Source organism: Etheostoma cragini, chromosome 21 (genome assembly GCF_013103735.1).
Source record: "Etheostoma cragini isolate CJK2018 chromosome 21, CSU_Ecrag_1.0, whole genome shotgun sequence".
Taxonomy (NCBI): domain Eukaryota; kingdom Metazoa; phylum Chordata; class Actinopteri; order Perciformes; family Percidae; genus Etheostoma; species Etheostoma cragini.
The window spans coordinates 768,499-788,498 of record NC_048427.1 but is presented as its reverse complement, the minus strand read 5'-3'; the positions used below and the strand labels follow the sequence as shown (position 1 = coordinate 788,498).

The 20,000-nt window shown below is 42.7% G+C and overlaps 1 protein-coding gene across 2 annotated transcripts; it reads left to right on the top strand.

The window, feature by feature from the left end:
* Positions 1 to 435: 435 nt before the first annotated feature.
* On the top strand, positions 436 to 17,809 carry gprc5c (G protein-coupled receptor, class C, group 5, member C). Of its 2 annotated transcripts, none has more exons than XM_034860008.1 (7): positions 436 to 737; positions 2,643 to 3,668; positions 5,788 to 5,888; positions 6,075 to 6,209; positions 7,684 to 8,466; positions 14,644 to 14,653; positions 17,800 to 17,809. In XM_034860008.1, exons 2-5 carry the CDS (start codon positions 2,681 to 2,683, stop codon positions 7,714 to 7,716), a joined length of 1,257 nt encoding a protein of 418 aa, XP_034715899.1. In that variant the 5' UTR covers positions 436 to 737; positions 2,643 to 2,680; the 3' UTR covers positions 7,717 to 8,466; positions 14,644 to 14,653; positions 17,800 to 17,809. The 2 variants fall into 2 exon arrangements, with proteins under 2 accessions (XP_034715899.1, XP_034715898.1); XM_034860007.1 differs by having other exon boundaries at positions 437 to 706; positions 2,544 to 3,668.
* Positions 17,810 to 20,000: the final 2,191 nt, after the last annotated feature.

Here is a 20,000-nt window from a genome sequence, read left to right as displayed (position 1 = left end):
CCAACTGTCCATTGATTCTACACTACTATATCAGCACGTATACAGACTGTCTATTCACATATAATGCGTTATAACTGATCAATATCACTAACTAGGCGACACCTCAGCAGCGTTATAGACTCACCTCATGGACTTTTTGAATTCTGTAATCCTGTGTTATATGTTATTGAATGTGAAACTGTGTGTTGTCTGGGCCAGGTCGCCTTTGCAGACGAGAACCTGTTGTCAACACCTACCTGGTTCAATAAAGGTTTTTAAAAAAATAAACACGCGTTTTAGTTCTCAAATCTGTTTATCTGACGAAATATAGTGAGAAAGCAAGCTGTGTGTGTGTGTGTGTGTGAGCGCGCGTGCGCGTGATGCTGCCTGTATACGTGCGTAAGAGAGAGTTTGAGAGAGTGGGAAAGAGAAATAGAGAGACATAGGAAGGCAGAGAGAGAGAGAGAGAGAGAGAGAGAGAGAGAGAGAGAGAGAGAGAGAGAGAGAGCAGCAGTCAGATCGCTGGAAAGCGCTCGGAACTCGTAACTTTTTTTGTATTTGATTTGTCTGAACTGGTTTGTAAACCAGCTTTTCTATGAGATTTATCGAAGACCAGCCACTTTTAATGTGACTTTCTTCCCTCTCTCTCCGTTTTCTCTCCTTTTTGGTGATTTAACGCCGGTTGGAGCAGGTGGAGATCGTTTCAGAGCTCACCACCAGCTGAGAGGTGAGTCTGGATACATCACACTAACACACAGGTAGGCTGGTTACACCTCACACTCATCAGTGTGTTCATATCCTGAAGATCAGGCCGGTCTGGCTCTGGTTTTAAGATTTGAGTAAGTTTGTATAGATAAGCCTATATTCATATACGCCTGAACAAACATTTTAACTAGCCTAAATATGGTCGCGCGCAATAACTACACTTTGTGCTATTTCTGTCAATTTAAAGGAGCAGAGGAAGGTGCGATTACACACTCATTATATCATGCAGGTTAAAGTGTGTGTGTAATGGTCATTTATATGAACACGTCCTGAAGTGTGTGTGTGTGTGTGTGTGTGTGTGTGTGTGTGTGTGTGTGTGTTTACTGGCTCAGATGCATAAATGGATCATATTGATGCGAGGACAGATCTGCTGCTTAAATAAGCTAAAGTGTACATAGCTGTAGTGAGGAGGAATACTGCATAGATGTGTCATAACTGCACATTTTAAGGTAAAGTACACGTATACAATACATGCCTAATAAATGCTCTTAAAATCTGAATAATACTGATCTATTCCACATGTCTTAATCGGAAAATGCTATTTGGAATAAGGCCTAAACTTTGAATCTTGTTAAATCATGAACATTAGTGGAACAAATACTTAGTTATTGTTATTGTATTCATTTGTGTGGATTGTGATTATATTCTAAGAATCAAAGGTTTCACGTTCCATACAAAGGCTTTATCGCTGCAGTTTTTGTGTTAACACAAAACAAAGCAAGGTCTCAGTTTGACATGAGTCAGGCCAAGTCTACTTTATGGTCTACTTTAGCTTGACATGAACCTGCTGAGACATTTGGGAAGCCAAACTGCTGCCTTGATCTTTCTTTTAGTTATTTTCATACTGGAATGAAAGTCGGCCTTGTGGTCCTACCTTGAGCATTCAGGAATTGCAAACATACCATCAAACGGTCAGTCCTTGAGCTTTTGATGATAACAAAGCGTGGACTGACTAAAGAGTGGGACCTGTGATACAGAGTCTCCCGCGGGTCTCTGTTTCTCTGTTTGAGAGGCCTGGAGTCTAAAAAAAGAACACTGGAGCAGCTTCAATGCTCTGCGTGTGATTAGAGGTCACACCCTAAAATGAAAACAGAGAAAACTTAATTAGTTTATTACGAGGGACTGATGGCAGCACTAACAAAGGGACCGACTAAATCTGGGTTCATGGAGAACCAGAAAAGGTTGATTTCGTGTTTCCAGAAAGATCCTTGTCGGGATTGAGTCACAGAAGTTCGAAAGAGTGAACGCACACACTTTTATCGATTTGGCTCAGAGTCTGTCCTCGGTTCAGAGAAATTCAATCTGACGGGGACAAAAAGAGCCAGAATCAGCAAATAGAGACAAGACTGGAACTTAACAAAGCAGACAATGTTCCCCTCGGATGTATGTTCAATAGAATCATAAAAGGACAACTGATGTGCCACTTTTTTATTTGATATGCGCATCATTTAAACTCCAGTTCAACCCACAGCACTTTAGGTTTAATGCACTTTCAGACCTTTGACACAGATGTTATCGTGAATGTGCAGAAACAATATTTGTCGACAGACCCGATTAATGATTAACAGCAAAGTTGTGGATTTGTCAGGAGTGTGACATTCCTGTGACATTTTAGTGGCTAGCAGTAGCTAGTAATTTAGATAATGAGCTGTATGGGACAAGTGGTGACCAAACCCACTTCGTCACAGTTTCCTACGGCATCATTTCTGGGTAAACATCACAAGAAAGGTTTGAATCCCAGGAGTTGCTGTGTGCACACTGACTCATGTAAGTGTAATATTTGCTTAATTGGGGTGTAGTTTTGTGGTCCAGCATTGGTGACGTCTTGGAGTCTTTGTTAAGATCGCTCCACATCGGACCTTCTTTCTCAGACTCTCCCTGTTTGTCCGTCTGAACAGGTGCTGTAAGGATCCCAGAATCCCAGATCCCAGTAACCATGGCTGCCAACAACACCCCTAATGGTTGTGGCCCTAACTTGGACTCCCTCTATTACAACCTGTGCGACCTGAATGCCGTGTGGGGCATCGTGCTGGAGGCCTTCGCGGCAGCTGGCATTGTCTTCTCCTTTGTGCTTTTCATTGCCCTTCTGGCCAATGTGCCCTTCATGCAAAACCAGAACCGCAAGAGATCGGTGGCCCTCAACGCCTGGTTCCTGATCTGCACCGGCGGTCTCTTCTGCCTGACCTTTGCCTTCATCGTGCAGAAGGACTTCTCCACCTGCGCCTCGCGGAGGTTCCTCTTTGGTGTGCTGTTCGGCGGCTGCTTCGCCTCCCTCCTGATGCAGTGCGTGAGGCTGAACATCCTCGCCAGGCAGGACACCGGGCCCCGGGCTTGGGTCTTGTGTCTAGGGGCACTGGGGCTGTGGCTGGTGGAGGTAATCATCAACACGGAGTGGATGATCATCACAGTTGTGCGCCACCCACAGGGGCCACTCAACGCCACAGCCGGGACTAGCAGAGCCACGGCAACACCTTGCAACATCGCCAACGAGGACTTTGTCATGGCGCTGATCTACGTGATGACCCTGATCCTCGCTGTGGTGGTTGCGAGTCTGACCATCATGGCAGGACAACACAATAAGTGGAAGAAGGACGGCGCCTTCATCCTTCTAACCAGCTTGTTCTCTGTGGGCATTTGGGTGGCGTGGATCGTCATGTACGTCTACGGGAATGAGAGGAGAGGGGGCCCCACATGGGATGATCCCACCTTGGCCATCGCTTTGGTGGCGAACGCATGGGTGTTCCTAATCCTCTACACCATCCCTGACATCTGCAGTTTGACCAGAGGCGATGGAAGCCAGCAAAGCCTCGGGCAAGACGCGTACCCGAGCCGAGGAGTCGGCTACGAGACGATCCTAAAGGAGCAGAGCTCCCAGAACATCTTCATGGAAAATAAGGCTTTCTCTATGGATGAGACCAACCAAGGTACAGTCAGCATCACATGTTGTTTCATTTCATCTTTATAGACCCAATCGTAATGTATGTTTACAACTGCTCCTGTACACACAATTTAACAGCACTTATCACACTGGGCCAATGAATAACAGGATACTGTATACTCTCATCTCCTTCATCAGAAATACACGTTTCATGCTGTCAACCGCAACACTTTCACTAGCGTTAGCTTGGAAAGCTAAGACACCAAAGAAAATGACACCACCCATACTAACAGTCAGTTGACATGGCGGTGTGATGTAGCAGTTTGTAACTCTAGATTTGGTTTATCAAAGACACTTTTTGGACCCACGGTATGTCGGAGGAAGGTCTGGTAACAATGTACACTCCGTCCTTTGTCCTTGCATTGGCAGTGCATTAGAACATCACAGAATATAATTAACCACCTTTTACAGAAGCATGATGATTGAAATGTCAAGACTACAAAAACGTCCCAACAAACCACTTACTTTGCAAAATGTCCTGAAAAGGTTGTTTTGCCTCTGCATGCTGACCCCACAGAATGTGATATGCTGCTGATCAAGTCCCGAGCTGATGCAGTAAAAACACCACAAAGCTCTAAAGTGTGTCGCCTCGCAGCTCGCTGCTGAACGTCAGGGCTGCTTGTGGAGTCAGTGGAAATCATAGAGGATGAGCTTGATCTGCTTGTGTCACTGTGGTTTAGACGTGGAAAGCAACAACTTATATTTAATTATATCCATTCTTAACCTACAACATCTTTCTAACATCTGGAGTTAGTTATAGATTCATCTTTGGCATTCAAATTGCCAGAAAAATGTCTGTTATACAGTGAAATCTTCAAAGAATAATCGATTAATTGATTAATTGTCAACTATTAAATTAATCGGCAACTATTTTGCCAATTGATAAGTTAAATATGTTAAATATGAATATGTTCTAGTTTCTTCTCTCCTCTGTGACAGGAAACTGAATATCTTTGAGTTGTGGACAAAGCAAGACATTTGAGGAAGTCACCAAACAGCTAATCGATTAATCGATAAAATCATGAATAATTGTTAGTTGCAGCCCTAATTTTTAGGCACTCTGATAAACAGCCTGGCTAGCCATTGGCCACTTTACGTATAGATATTCTGCTAAAGAGTTATTGCATAAAACAACATGGTTTATAAGATAAGATTATTCTGTTTTTAATTCTCGATGAAACCTAAACGCTGTTTGCACAGCTGTTGTGTGATATCATAATGCTCAGATCTGAGTTTTTGACATAGAATTTGACTTCAGCCTTAGTCATTAACTCCCCAGTTAACTCCCTAGATAGTTTACTTCTTCCCTCACATTGTGAAATATGACTAAAAAGTAAATACTACGTGTCACCAGCACCGGGACAGAAAAAGCCGACCAACCTTCTGGTCACATTGCTTTCCCCAGAGTTTCACTCAGGTAATGAGTTCTCTGAATCCCTCCTGTTAATCAGTGTCTAGGCTCCCTATCCCACATGTAAACACTGCCACTCCAACTCCCACCAGCAACATCACACTTCATGTTTGCATTGTTTCCACGGAAACTGAGGTGTGGCAACAGTTTCATCCGATGGGAAAATGATTTGACGCTGGGATCAGGCATCTCTCACATCCCTCTCTACTGGTACACTGTCAGAAATAAGGGTACAGTAGGGGTCCATTTCTGTCCCCCAAGGTACAATCTATACTAACGTACCCCATAGGGCTCATTGTTGGACCTCAAGGAACATATATGTACCTTTTTGAGGGTCAAAAGGTACATATATGTTCCCAAGCAACCCTCAAGGGTACAGTTTTTGTACCCTTGAGGGTACAGCCCCAGTGACAAGCCATTGTACCCCTAAAGGTACAATTATGTACTTCATTTTCTGAGAGTGTAGTTTCTACAGGATACATCCCTGAAACCACAGAGGACAGATAAAGGACAGAGCAGCCTCGGGGTCTCGTTGGGTTGATGAAGGGCTGCTTATCTTCAGTGATTGTAATATAAAGATTTAAGAGATGGTTGCCTGGGAATGATAGCACTTAAAAGGCCCTAAAAATATCACTCAAAGGGCTTGTTTCAGATAACAGCATGATGTCATGTTGACTCTGTCTCTCCATTACAGTGTCCAAGCCGGTGTCTCCATACAGCGGCTACACCGGCCAGCTGCGGAGTTCAGTCTACCAGCCCACCGAGCTGGCCATAATCAGCAAAGGAGTGGGAAATGTGAGTACACACACGAGTGTATTTGTGTACACAGACACACCTGAATATGGCAGGATCTTAGCTGGTTCACATGTACTCTTCTGTTGTCCCTTTGGTGGAAGAGGTGGTCACGTACACCACCCCTTTCCTCATTTATTGGCTTATTGAGTGTTTTTTGTCATGGGCCCATGTCATCACTTCATGCAGCACCCTCCGGACGCATCCTATACCACAGTCATTCCCAGAGCTTCCACCCACTCTGCAGCCAACAGCGGGAGCAGCACACCCTCGGCACACACCGGGAACGGGAACACCACACACACACAGGCAAATGGAAATAGCGTAGGTCGTGTCCTGAACTCCCCCTCCCCCCCCCCCCCCCCCCCCCTCCCCCCCCCACGCCTCTTTACCCCACAGCTCTCCTTGTTTCTCTTAATGAACTCGCAAACTTGCTTTTCTGTTCTCCCGCCTCTGTGCCTATCAACCCCTCAGCACCTGCGGTATCCATAGTAACTTCTTCTACAGGTTGACCATGAATCACTTCTTTGTCTGGGTTTTCCTTTTTTTCTTACACTGTGGAGCTCACTCTCTTTCATGGCCTCTTGTCTTTTGCCTCCCTTGCTCATTGTACTCAGTGCACACTGTACTTCTTTCATCTGTGTTGTACTACAATGCAGGACTATGTTGGTGGTAAGGGTCAACTTTGATTTGTCTCTTTCCGCTCTTATGGCAGTCTAGTCTTTTCCATGTTTCAATATATCATTTTTAAAGAAATACTTCAATGAAAACCTACTGTGTGTTTTAAGTAGGAGGCCGCTAGGATTTTAAGATGGCTGTAGAAAGTTTTTAGTTCTCTGATTCATGGAGAACGGCACCCATGTAGTCAGTTTGGATTCACAGCCCTTACAATGTATGTCAATGGGACAAAGGTTCTTACAGAAGCTATTTAGACGTAAGATTATTCCTCCGTTTTCAAGGTATGTGCTTAGTATTTTTTAAATGCATACATTGTAGGGCTGTCAAAATTATACATACTAACAAGTTAACACAAATTCCTTTTAACGCCGTTAATTTCTACAACGCACGACTAACGCACGCTTGCTTTGTGATTTGGGCCTTGGGCTGGTTTGTAGTTTGGAAAATCATCCGTAATTGAGTCTCAAATACCACTTGACCATTGACAACTTATGATAAGTAATAAAAAGTATGTTTAAAAGTATTGCACAGTTAACCATGGACACTAATCGCAACTATATGTTTTAAGCCATCTACAACTCTATGTATTACCAAATTTGTTGGTAGCAGAGTTACCTCTGTAATCTCCCACAAGATGCAAATACATTTGCAGCTGTAAACTGCAACAACACTAGGAACAAAGGACTATTTAGCCATATTTTTCTTTAAAAAATCAGTCAAACATATAGCAAGAATACACATGGATATTTATTTCCCCCCCACCATACTAGTGTCTGAAATCCTCCATTCCCTTCATGAGAAATACTAAATTGATAACCCTATCTACTATGTTTGCAAGCAAAAAGTAGTGTAGATAAAATGAAGACTATGTTTTTGTTCAATGAGAGGAAAGACAACAACAACATAACATATTTTTCAGAAACATAAGTCAATGCAGTGTACTAGGAAGCAGAGCTGCTCTGGGTGACCTTTTGAATCTACTGTACTGTCTGCTGTCCTTCATGACTGAGCGAGTCTTTCAGAGCCACCGTCCTAGTTGATACTGTAAACATGTTCTCACTGGAGTTCTCATTTAAAGTTCTGTTTAATCAACAACTCTGCCGTCTCTGTTGGTCTGCAGGGGAACGGCCCGCATAGGACGGTCCAGTGGTGAAAATGCTGCGATACTCGTCCCCAGCCGTCAAGATGACTCTGAATTCCTCTGCACCTGCTGACTGTATGTTTGCTGTTCTCCATGGTTCCCTAAGCTGGTTCTAAGAGGAATCCTTCAGCCCAGACATGTGGAGGTGAACACCGGGTCATCGCCCACTGATGGAAAAACAGCTAAACCTTTCTATTGACTGTTTGTCACCAATGTCCTGCTGGGTATCAGATGGTATAGAGCTTCATTTGGAAGTCAAAGCGAGGGGATTTGCTCCACAACAAAGACTTTCTGCGGACTGTGAACTCTCTGCTGGAGCCAGTCACACAGATGAAGAGTGACGGACGAGCTAACAGAGCACATATAACAAATGCACCCCATTTTCCCTCTACACACACCATAAACAACCTGTTATAGCCGTTACACTGAACACTTGAATTAAAAAACCCTATTAGAAGGGTTGCATTCACTTCCACACACAAAAAATATTAAGTCTAATTATAGGAGTCAATACATATTTTTGTGCCTGGTTTGTGAATAGTGTTCATAACCACAAAGTTAACCTGTAAAATTGAGCTAAGTAATGTAAATATATGTTGTTAATGTGTCTACACTGCATGGAAGCATTGTTTGAATATGCATATTTAATTCTATTTATAGCACCAGTGTGTACTATTTAATTATTTTATCTCATTTCAACAAATCAAACAATCACGAGACCACAGAGCTGAAATCACGCGTGTGATTAGCTTGTTTTACTCTGTCGTTTCTCACAGAAGGTTTCTTAATTTTTCATTCTTTCTAAAAAGACATGATACGATGTGATACTTTTGTGTCCATAAATTCCTAAATAAATATGTATCTACTGCTTTACCTGGCCGTACAATTTGAGGATCTTGTCATTTTAAGTTGCATTTTAAATAAGTCTTCAGCTGTGTTGTAACCCGTTCCCTATCACGGAAACAGTGCACTACAGTACATGGTGTGTTCGCCATTTTGTAGTGGTGTTCAAATTCTCTGCGCTTAATTTCCTTCACTATGTAGTCAGGGTAAAATACCCAAAATGCGCTGCTAAATTAAGTGTACATACAATGTACCCAAGGGGGAAAGCCAACCTCCACAAAGCGTAGCTTCAATGGCGCTATTTTAATGCTACCAGGCACTCACCCGCTGTTAGCACTCCATTGACTGCCATTCATTTTGCCAAAATGACAACAATGACAATGTGTCCTGAACGCACCATGGAGTCCCATTGGAGCCCACAAGCTGTGCCTTTGTTTGTTTCCATGACTCACTCTTGAGGAAGGCACAATGTTGCCACACCGGTGACTTCAGGGAAGCGGGAGGATTTTCCAGTTCTTTACTGGAAAAGTGCAGCTGCAGGCTACCGGTAAGCTAACGGTACCCTGTGTGTCTTTAGTTGCATGCTACCAGGCGGTAAGCTACGCTGTGTCTGTTTGCGGTTTTCTTTGGACGTGCGCAAGTAGGCGAGGGTGGAGAGAGAAACCTACCAGGGGAATGGCGATCCTGCTTCTGATTTTGATCAAATAGACAGATTTGATAGAAATGTAAAGCTTATTTTGATACATTTTTGATTTAAAATGGAAATCGGGACACACCTACTAGTACGACATTTGTCCTCATCCTGTCAGCCAACCATAATATTTAGTCCTCTTACATCATGACTTCTGTTTGAGATACAAGTTGGAAGGCCAGTGTTTGTGAGAGGAATAACAACAGGCACACAAATTCAATCAGGCTCATCAACTCTTGCGAACACGTATCGATCCAAGCCCACGGACATCAGAGGGTCGGATTCATCAAGGTCATCAGAGGGATGGAAAGAATTGATCATGGTTTGTTTCCTTTGGATAAACTATCTTCAGAATCTCTTAGAGAGGAAGGAGCTGCAGTGCAGGTTTTCACTGAACCCCATGCCACACCAACACCAACGCTGTAAGGATGATAACGCAGTGGAACAATCTGTATTTCTCTGTCACTAAGTTGTCTCCTGTCTGTGTGATTAGGACGGAGTTGAACCCAGAAGGTGGTTAACTTAGTTTGGCATAAAGACTGAAAGCAGGAAGGGGGGGGCAAAGCTATCCTGGTTCCCTTTAACCCTCCTGTTGTCCTCAGGTCTAATTGGACCCCTTTAAAAAATGTCTATATCTGAAATATGAGTTTCTTTTCAACCAAATTACCACAAAAAAATGGATTGGATTCCTTACAACGCTCTTTGCAAATACAACTGATCACTTTCATTCCTCTTATCTTAACTATTAGTCAAAATAATTCAGCATTTCTGCTTTTTTAACTCAAATATTAGGTACAATGTACTGTAAAACTAGTGGTAGTAAGGTAGTAAAAGTAAAAAAAAGGGTAAAAATTTCACATTTTTGTCCATTTTTTACCCTTGAGGACAACACAAGGGTTAAATAGAGCAACAGAGATCCATGGGTGAACATGCAAGATATTATGCATAACGAAAAGGCAAAAGTAACACAAGAAGAACTACAACTACGGAGAGAGAGAGTTACAATATATGGTAAGTAAAAAGTCGAGTATAATATACATAAAGTATAATGTTAAATAAACGCAAGTGTAAATGTGGGTCAGAGAGTGCGTTGAGTAACTTCAAGGAGCCAGTGAAGCTGTGACCACTTAACTCCCCCCCCCCCCCCCCCCCCCCCCCCCAGAAACCTGGACAGAGCAGAGTACACACACACACACACACACACACACACACACACGCTCACACACAGGAAGACTAATCAAAAAAAAGAAAAAAGAGAAACAGATCTTGTTATAGATTAAAAAAAAATAGACAGACTGAAATAAATGGGGGCAAAGGGAAAACAACCGTTAGCTGAGTCAGATAACGTCCTATTTGAAGTAATAACATCCTTTTTTGAAATAATCCTTTTCTTGAAATCAGAGGCTGTGGGAAATATTTTTACACATTTGTAACCCCACCTTTATCACCAAAGAAGGGATATTAATAATGAACAGTGACAAATAAAAGGTAGATTAACACTGAATGAGTATCTCTATGTTTGTCACATGTGTATTGTTAGTCTTTTGTAGACCCAAATCTATGGAGGGTTGATGGTATGTGACACGTAATCACATTGTATATTAATATTATAAACATTAATATATTTGTTACCCCTAAAACGGCATGTGGCCCCAGCCTGGCCCCTCCATTTAAATGGTCTACAACCGATATTGCTTAAATTTAACATTATATGACTGAATGACCTAAGGAGTCATTTATTTAACCCTCCGAGGTTTAAGGGTGTTTCCTTGATTTTTCCACATCTTCTTAAATTCTTCTTTTAAGGTCTTTCCAGATAACCTGATCCCCATGTGTTGCTTGTTACATTGTTTTGGTGCCTGGAAGTTTACAAATGTCTAAGATTCACAAAAGTAGTGTGATGTATGAATAAAGTAGTAAATAAATGGCTAAATTGAAATTTTGTAACATTGCTTTGTTAATAAGGAATGATAGTGTATAAAACATCTCTGGAGCGCATCCTTCGCCCTCAGAAGGTAATTTTATTTTTAATATCATTTTAGTTTATCTATAACATGTAATTTCTATCATTTGGGGTGGCAGTGTTTCAGTCCGTAGGGAGTTGGGTTGGGAACCGCAGGGTTGCTGGTTCAAGTCCCCATTCGGACCAAAGCACGGAGTGTGTGGACTGGTAGCTGGAGAGATGCCAGTTCACCTTCTGGGCATTCGGAGCAAGGCCCTGAACCCCCCTCAGCCGCTCAGGGTGCTGGTCCCCCCCCACTCGGACATCTCTCCATTAGTGCATGTACAAGACATGAGCATGTGTGTGTGTGTGTGTGTGTGTGTGTGTGTGTGTATTTCAGGCCTGTGTGTAATAACAACAGAGTGTAGATTGTAATTTCCCCATAAGGGATCAATAAAGTAAATTAAGTTTATCTCAATTGCCAACAACATTATGAAATCTTGGCAGATGTTTTGTAATCCTTTGACATGGATCTCTCCGATTATACACACACACACACACACACACACACACACATACACAGATCTGGACTCCCCCTCCCCATCAATGTGTCTGTGTTGAACTGGCTCGGGCTGCAGGCTGCCGTGGTAACGCTCTGCTGTTGTCCAGAGGTCGGCCTGTGATTTATTAGCGATCCGACTGCTGGGTTCTGATAACCTCCGAGTCTCCTGGAGGAGGGGACGCAAGGCCGAACCCCCCCCCAGGTCTTTTTCAGGCTCAGCTGTCCCTGCGTGCTGGTTTTAATCGGAGATTCTTACTTTTACACGATGGACAGAGCAAAACTGCAATACTGCTGCGGGCCAGATAAGACACTCGAAGATTAATTAAAATTGCAACAATACGCATTGTCCTTTTTACCTTTCATGTCCAGCGGAAGGATCTCGCTACTTCTGTGATAATGCCGAGTTACAACAGCTCTGACCTCAGTTTATCATACAGAGGACGGCAGCAACAGGACTGACACGCTGTGTGAGGTTTGCAGGGTAAAAAGGGGGCGTGCTATTCTTAACCTAAGGCCTGGTTTACGTTCATTCAATTCAACTTTATTTATAGTATCAATTCACGAGAGTTATCTCAAGACACTTTACAGATAGAGCACTTCTAGACCATTCTATAATTTATAAGGACCCAACAGTTTTAGGATTTCCCTGCAGAGCCAGCAACAGTGCAACAGTGGCGAGGAAAAACTCCTTTTAGGAAGAAACCTGGGACAGACCCAGACCCAGGCCCAGACCCAGACCCAGACCCAGACCCAGACCAAGACCCAGACCCAGGCTCTTGGTGGGCGGTGTCTGACGACCAGTTGGGGTTGATATGACAGTCACAATAAAAGATAATGGAACAGTGAATACAAATTCCATATAAATGAGGGTTATTGACCATGAATTCCTAAATGTACTGTAAAACTAGTGGTAGTAAGGTGGTGTTAGTGAAAACAACAACAACAAAATCTGAAAAAGGGAAAAAATGTCAAATTTTTAGTAGTTTGTAGTAGTTCATGGCATAGCAGGGCACTGCACGGCATACCGAGGCCCAGCAGAGCGTAGCAGGGCACCGCAGGACGTGTAGCAGGACCGCGGCGACAGCTGCAACCAGGATTTTGGAGCATCCCTGACCCAAGGAAACCATAATACAACTAATGGGAATACAAGTAACAACGGTCCTCAGGGTTTGACGGAGCTATATGAAATGCTGTGTGTGATTCCCGGATGATGGCATGACTCCTGTCGCCTGTCACGGGTACATTGTCGGACTCCAATGCCCGACTCAACACGGAGCACAAGGTGAGTTTGTTTATCATTAAATAAAAAAATCCAGGCATTGGTAGCTTCCTGGAGCAGCAGTGTCAGGAGTGTGAGGATGAGGAGGATGAGGCTGTGTTACCAGGGGAACATGGACGCTACCACAGCTTCCTGGAGCAGCAGTGTCAGGAGTGTGAGGGCGTCTCACTGCGAGCTAATTGGTGCTAGAAGCCAGTGCCTGCATCCTGCTGATAGTGCTTGTGTTCGTGACACCGAGCAGCTTGTCCAATGAGTTAGTGACACATGCACGCACGCACACACACACACACACACACACACACACACACAGTGTGCAATCTAGCTGGGGAATAAACTGCTGTGAACTTTCTGAACACAATGACAGGAGAACAAGCTGCTACGGAGCTTTTGATATCTTTAAATGGCACTCGGAGGATATAATGTACAGTCAGAGAGGCTGGCTACACGGTCTTATAAGATAGTGTCCTTTGGTAAGACAATACACCGGCTCACATCCTCCCCAGTGATTTTAATAATGTGTAAACGGTTTGCACACCGAGGGAAGAAGTTGTCACATCTCTTGCTCACCTACACATTGTGGGACGGAAGTGTACAATATTCCAATGCCAGTCCTATACTCACAATTAGCAAATTACTGATTTAATTTACAGCAATGCATCATACTTTAACACAATTATTTCGAAAACTTTAATCTGCAAAGTAACAAGCAACTTTGTCTAATTTATGTAGTAAAAACAAAAAGAGGGGGGTCAAAACATAAAACACAGAGGCAAGGACACGCGAGGAACCAGGATAGATCGTGAGAGTTTCACCAGGGTGACATGGAGCAACGATCAAGCCGCCAGCCGTCGGAGAGCCGGGGTTGATGAACTACAGTTGATTGGAGATGGCGGGCAGGTGTGAGCGGAGGAAGCAGGTGATTATAGATAAGACTCAGGTGTGTGTAGTCAGCTGGCCTCAGCAGGAGGGAGAGGGAGGGGCTACAAAACAGGGCAGGCCAATAGAAATCTCAGAAAAATAGAAAACAAAACGAATACTTACAGCCAGCCGGACCCCAAACGATGACGCACAAAGCTTGCTAAAAATACATTTTAATATCTTGATGTTATAGAAATTTACAAACAAAATGTACAACAATTACGGTAAGGACATTTTGTAGGAAGTGATAAAAACCTTAAATAGTAAATCTTTTTCCAGATTAAAATGGTATTAAGTAATTATGTCTAATGTTAATATATGTCACAGACTCTGATGGTTGAAATTACAACTCCTAAAGGTAGATATTTTTTTTTTTTTAATTTGGGAGAGTTAAAAGTGAGCGTGGTTGCAGAACCAGCCTTAAATTAAGTAAAAGCTGCAGTCATGGATTTGTTTTGGCCACTTGATGTTTTAATACTGTATGATGAACACACAAACACACAGTTACCTATTCACACAACCAGCAGACATTTACAGAAACAGAACTCTGAATGTTAATGTTTGGCTATAAGCTCTGTTTTGGTCTCCACCAACTTCTCAAAGAAATTTCAGTCTCTCTGGCTGATAAATGCTACGCCATGTTCACCAGCTAGTTGCTAACTGTGTTGAGAGCGGAGCAGGTGGTGATACTGTATTTCTCAGAGCTTTTTTATTGTTAACACCAGGCAGTAGCGGTGATAATCAACACACTGCAGAGCTTGGTGATAATTGTTACTTTAAGGTCGCATATCGTGCATATTTTCAGGTTCATACTTAAATTGTGGTTTTCTACAGAACATGTTCACATGCTTTAATGTTCAAAAAACACATTGTTTTTCTCATACTGTCTGAATATATCGGCATCTGTGTTCTCGGAGTCTCTGCACCGCCCTTACAGCCGAGGAATGGAACGTACTGCAGCGGCATTTTCTACCTACAGTACATATAGTATAGTACCATAGTATGGTGTAGTTTACCATTCAGAAGTACTTTTAACCCTCATGTTGTCAAATTGACCAGTTGTCCTATATCAATGTTCTTTTTAATTCCCCAAAATAACATGATTGATTCCACCCAACGCTCTTTGCCAAGTACACATCTCTACTTTCATTCATTTTGGGGCGTCTTATTCAATTTTATAGCATTTGAAAAACAAATGGAAGTGTTTTTGAAATATTATTTAGAAATAGTAAAAGTTGACATATTCCAGTCTGTGATTATCATCAACATCCATTCCTTTAATTTTAGTCTCAATAATTCAAAATTTCTGCTTTTCTAACTCGAACATTAGGTATAATTTCCTATAAATGAGGTTTTTTGACAATAAATTCCAAAAATAACAGAAAACTAAATTTAATAAGTTGGTGTCACGTAGTGTTTAATGTAGAAAAAAGTGAAAAAACTTGAAAAAAGCATCAAAAGTGTTGAAAAAAAGCACAAAAACGTAGGGAAAATGTTAAAAACATCAAGATAAAGCGTCAACAATAGTGTCTATTTTTTTGACGGGAAGACCACACAAGGGTTAACCCGCATGTTGACCCATTTTCAAAGTGTTTTTATAACAGAAAATATGGGGGGAAGACAAATGTTAGGAAAAGCAACAAAAAAAAACAACAGCAAAAACTGCCAAAAACATACCAGAAACTTTAGAAAAAGCGCCAAAAAACTTTAAAAATAATGACCAAAACATTGGAAAAGTCACAAAAATGCCAGAAAAAAAGCCAGAAAAAGTGAGCAAAGCGTTAAAAAAAAAAACACTAATACGTTTTTGGGGAAGACAACACAAGGCTTAAAGGCAGAGCTTCTGAATACAGGCCATGCATTACTCTGTGGATTGAGCATTTTGATACTTTCACAGTATTTATACTGCACCCAAACCTGCTTTATAATCAAAAAAGACTTTTTACAACATTGGATCTTTAACATAAAAATAAGGATTAATGCAGCTTTAAAATGTATATACTCACATGACGTACAACTACTTCAGAAGTTATACTGAAGCAGATCACTGCTGTAAATGTACTTTATTATTTTCCATGACTACATTTTGCCGTTTGTTTACCCCGGTGAGGCACCGAGTGATAAACGCGCCCCGCAGAGTTGGCAGCCAGACCTGAGCCCAGAGCTCTGGCACTTCACAGCCCGAGTCAAAGCCCCTCTGTCCCTCCAAAATAACCCCCCCCCCCCCCCCCCCCATCCAAACCTCGCAGGCCTCACTCCCACGGCCCAACACACTGCAGCCATCGATAAGTTCACATCAGAAGCCAAAACACACACTCACGGCCCTCGAGGTTTCCGCTTCTCTTTGCCCAATTTCATGTTGCACATTCGTGTGGAAGCCGACCCTTGTTGTGTCAACAGCTCCTCGCTCAAAGGGTCGAGCATGGTAGGTGTTTAGTGACTGAGGTGTTAATATCCAGGGCCACTGAGTGGTCAGGGCATCTTTACTTACACGACAGAATGCATTCAATGCATTCGTTATGCATTCAAGTTCCTTCATTTGCATGTTGTTATTCAACCACCGCAGAGCTTCCTGTGACCTCGCCCGCTAACTAAAGAATGATTTACCAGCCGCTTGACCTGAACTGTACTCAGGGTAAACACTGTGGATCCACAGCACAGTTTGGTTAGAAGATGGAGATAAAGGGGAAGGTGAAGCCTTCATTTTCATATCCACGTTGTACGCCCCGGCCAAGGGGTGTGTGAACCAAAAAATGTTTAAGATGGACGACAACATGGCAATTTATTTGTTTCAACTGGAAAAAAAATGTTATTCACAAACAATGTAAATGTACCTCACAATTCTATAGTTAACCAAAGCTTGCCTTCCGGGTAGTCTTGCGTTGCCAGACCCAACCAATCACAACTGTCATGGGCGGCGCTAAGTGCCGGACATGATGGACAGACAAAAAGTTCATAAAAAGCAACAAAACATTGAAAGAGCAACAAAAACTAGTTGGACCAAAATTTATTGGGAACCTAGGTTGATGAGCGGGCTTGATTTGGCCTAAAAGCCCATCACTGCAGAAATGTAAATTAAATGAAAAAAAAGAACATATACATTGAATTCTTGAGTTTTCCTTGTTTTCTAAGTTTTCTCCACCCAGTCTCCCGTTTCAGCCTCCTGACACACACACACACAGACCTGTTTCCGCCAAGTCGTATAAGCCACTGATGGAGGTGTGTCATTGACTCGTCGTCTCTGGGCAGTTGTGCGTCTGCCGACCACTCGCGGCCCGCGGTGAAGGAACAGTGTGTTCTTTGTGCGCTCGGGACAAAGCTGGTGCTGTGAGTCAGCCCGGAGGACGTGGAGGACGCACACCTGAGGACCAAAAACACCTCCCTGCTACCTTTTTAACACAGCCTGTCACATGCTGAGCTCATCCTTCCTGCTGATACACAACTGTGAAAAAAGATGCTCAGCTATCAGAGATTACACTGTTGCTGCATGAGTGAAACAGAAAAACCTTATTCCCTCTTTTTCCTTGTTTTCCAGGACTTGAGGGGCGCTGTTTGCCCAGACTGTTGACACAGCTGCAGCTGCAAAAAAACTTCTTCATATGGTCCTTTATGTACTGTATCTGAGGTACAGGACGAGGTCCAGATAACCCAGACTCTGCAATCATCTCTGCTGAACCTCGCAGGTTTGTGAATTAATGGCTCTGATCTGAAGTCATAGACACCAGCAGACATTAGCACGCACCGCTTTTGTTTGTTAATTCCTTGTTGATTTTAAAATGGTTTCTCTGCATGTTTTGTATTGTGAAGAGACACCTTGTCACACTATGCCCAAGACAAATTTCCTCTTGGTTACAGTAAAGTCTATTCTATTCTATTTTATTCTATTCTATTATATTCACTTTTGCTTTACACTGTTGCATTTCTAAAATCCTCTGTCCATCTGAGTTGCATTCCTGGATCTACCTTTATACAGTGGGACCGTGCAGTGTTGTAGAATGTGCACCTGGTTGTTGGACGTGCTGCCGGGCCTTTTGTACACACAGGGTTCCACCGGGATTATAAAGGTAATCCTTCTCACGCAGAACGCCTGCAGCCAGAGAAAGCCAAGGGTTGTTTATGTCAGGGTTGAGCTTTTTTTTTTGTAAATTCAGAAATCCCTTAAATCATTTCTGAATTAGAAGAAACGTTGTTTCATAAAACAAAGGGCTTTTAAGTGGGGGGAGCAGAGTGTATGTCCAGGCGAAAACACAAGACATTTACCCAGGAAACTTGTGTTTGTGTCTCAGGAATACTACTACTACTACAGGCAGTGGTGTAGTGTATGTGATGACAGGTATACGGAGTATTCCCACTAAGAAAGCACCAGGATTTCCATATACCCACTTCAAAATGCCCAACGACAACACACAACTTACTGTCATTTAACCACTCATCAGGTGGCTGGTCACCGGTCACTGTTATTTCTTGGGATATCATACAAACCGTTGTGCATAAGTATTTGTACAATATCATATGAACCGGTTCATGAGAATGCGTTGATCACATAGACCGTCAAAAATATACACTCTACGGTTGAACTTGACATTCAAACACAAAGTAGCGACGTTAGTTTTGCAGATATTTGATCGTAAACCAAAGTAATGGAGAAAGGAAATGTTGGCCCGATGATGGCCCTAGAGGGAAAATCTGTGGATCACCAAAGTACTTCATCAAATTTAATGGCAACCCATCTGGTAGTTGTTGAGACATTTCAGTCTGGATCGATCATGCAACGCTACAAAGGCCTGTAACACATAACTGTATTCAGCATAAAATAAAGCTAAAATTGGCAACTTTATACATTCAATCTTATCTTTGTGCAAACTTGCACGTAGTAAAATAAAGTAGATGTGTTAAATCTATCCTTACAAGGCCTCCAGGAAATCTCTTGGAACCCATGGGAGTCCTCAGGCCCCACTTTGGGAGAAACTGGGTCATGTGAAAAGTTTTAAAAGTATCAAACTATTAAAAAATGATCTCCTTCCCATGAACTCATTTTTTTCTTTGAGTATTTGTCGTGTGCCTGACTTAATCTACCTTTCCCTCAATGTGCAAGCGAAGGGCCCCTCAGGAAACGCCTGCCGGAGGTAAGGCAGCGCTGCAGGATTTCCAAGGGAAAAAGGTGTTGAGAGGAACCTAATCCAGCAGCGGGGGGGCGGGGGGGGGAGGGGGGGCTGTATGCAAGGAAAGTCTAGTGGCAGTCTTGGAGAAAACTGACCCCCTTAGCCTCCTCAGTGCTCACATACCTGGGATACTTAAGAGAGTCTCTGAGCTGACCATGCCGATACCAAACCCTGCTAGATCATCTGAACCGTCACCTACATCGAATCCCATCGTACATGAACGCAACGCCTTTTTGATACTATTTGGATATTTGGAGTAGTGGAGAAAGTATTCAGATACTTTTGCTTAAAAGGGGAACTATTGTTTTTTTCAACCTGGAGCCTATGTTCCTATGTTTTTGTGTCTAATGGGACCAACAATCTTAGACATTGGACCAGTATTAAGCAAGATCGCTGCAGTTGGCAGTGGCTACAATGTGAGTTAATGGGAAATTGTGCAGCTTTACGTCCACAAAAGTGCTTGTTTTGCTATTGAAAGGCTCTGACAGACCTAATACTCTAAGTGTCTGACAGTCAGAGTAGTACTCTGAGCCTTTCAGTGGCAAAAAAAGCAGTTTTAGTGGCCCAAATCAACGATGCACGACCCCCATAGGGTTGTGGCTGCCAGTTACAGCGTTAATGCTTACTACTGTACCCATGTCAAAGATTGTGTTCCTATGTTTTTGTGTCTAAGTGACTGATGGGAACAACAACCTTTGACATTAGTCCAGTATGAAGCGAGATCGCTGCAGTCGGCAGCAGCATGACCACCTACAATGTAAGTTAATAGCGCGAATGCCCAGCTTGTTTTTACCTTCACAATAGTGCTTGTTTTGCCATTGAGAGAAACCTGTAGGGGGACTCTATAGAGAAACCTGTAGGGGGACTCTATAGAGAAACCTGTAGGGGGGCTCTATAGA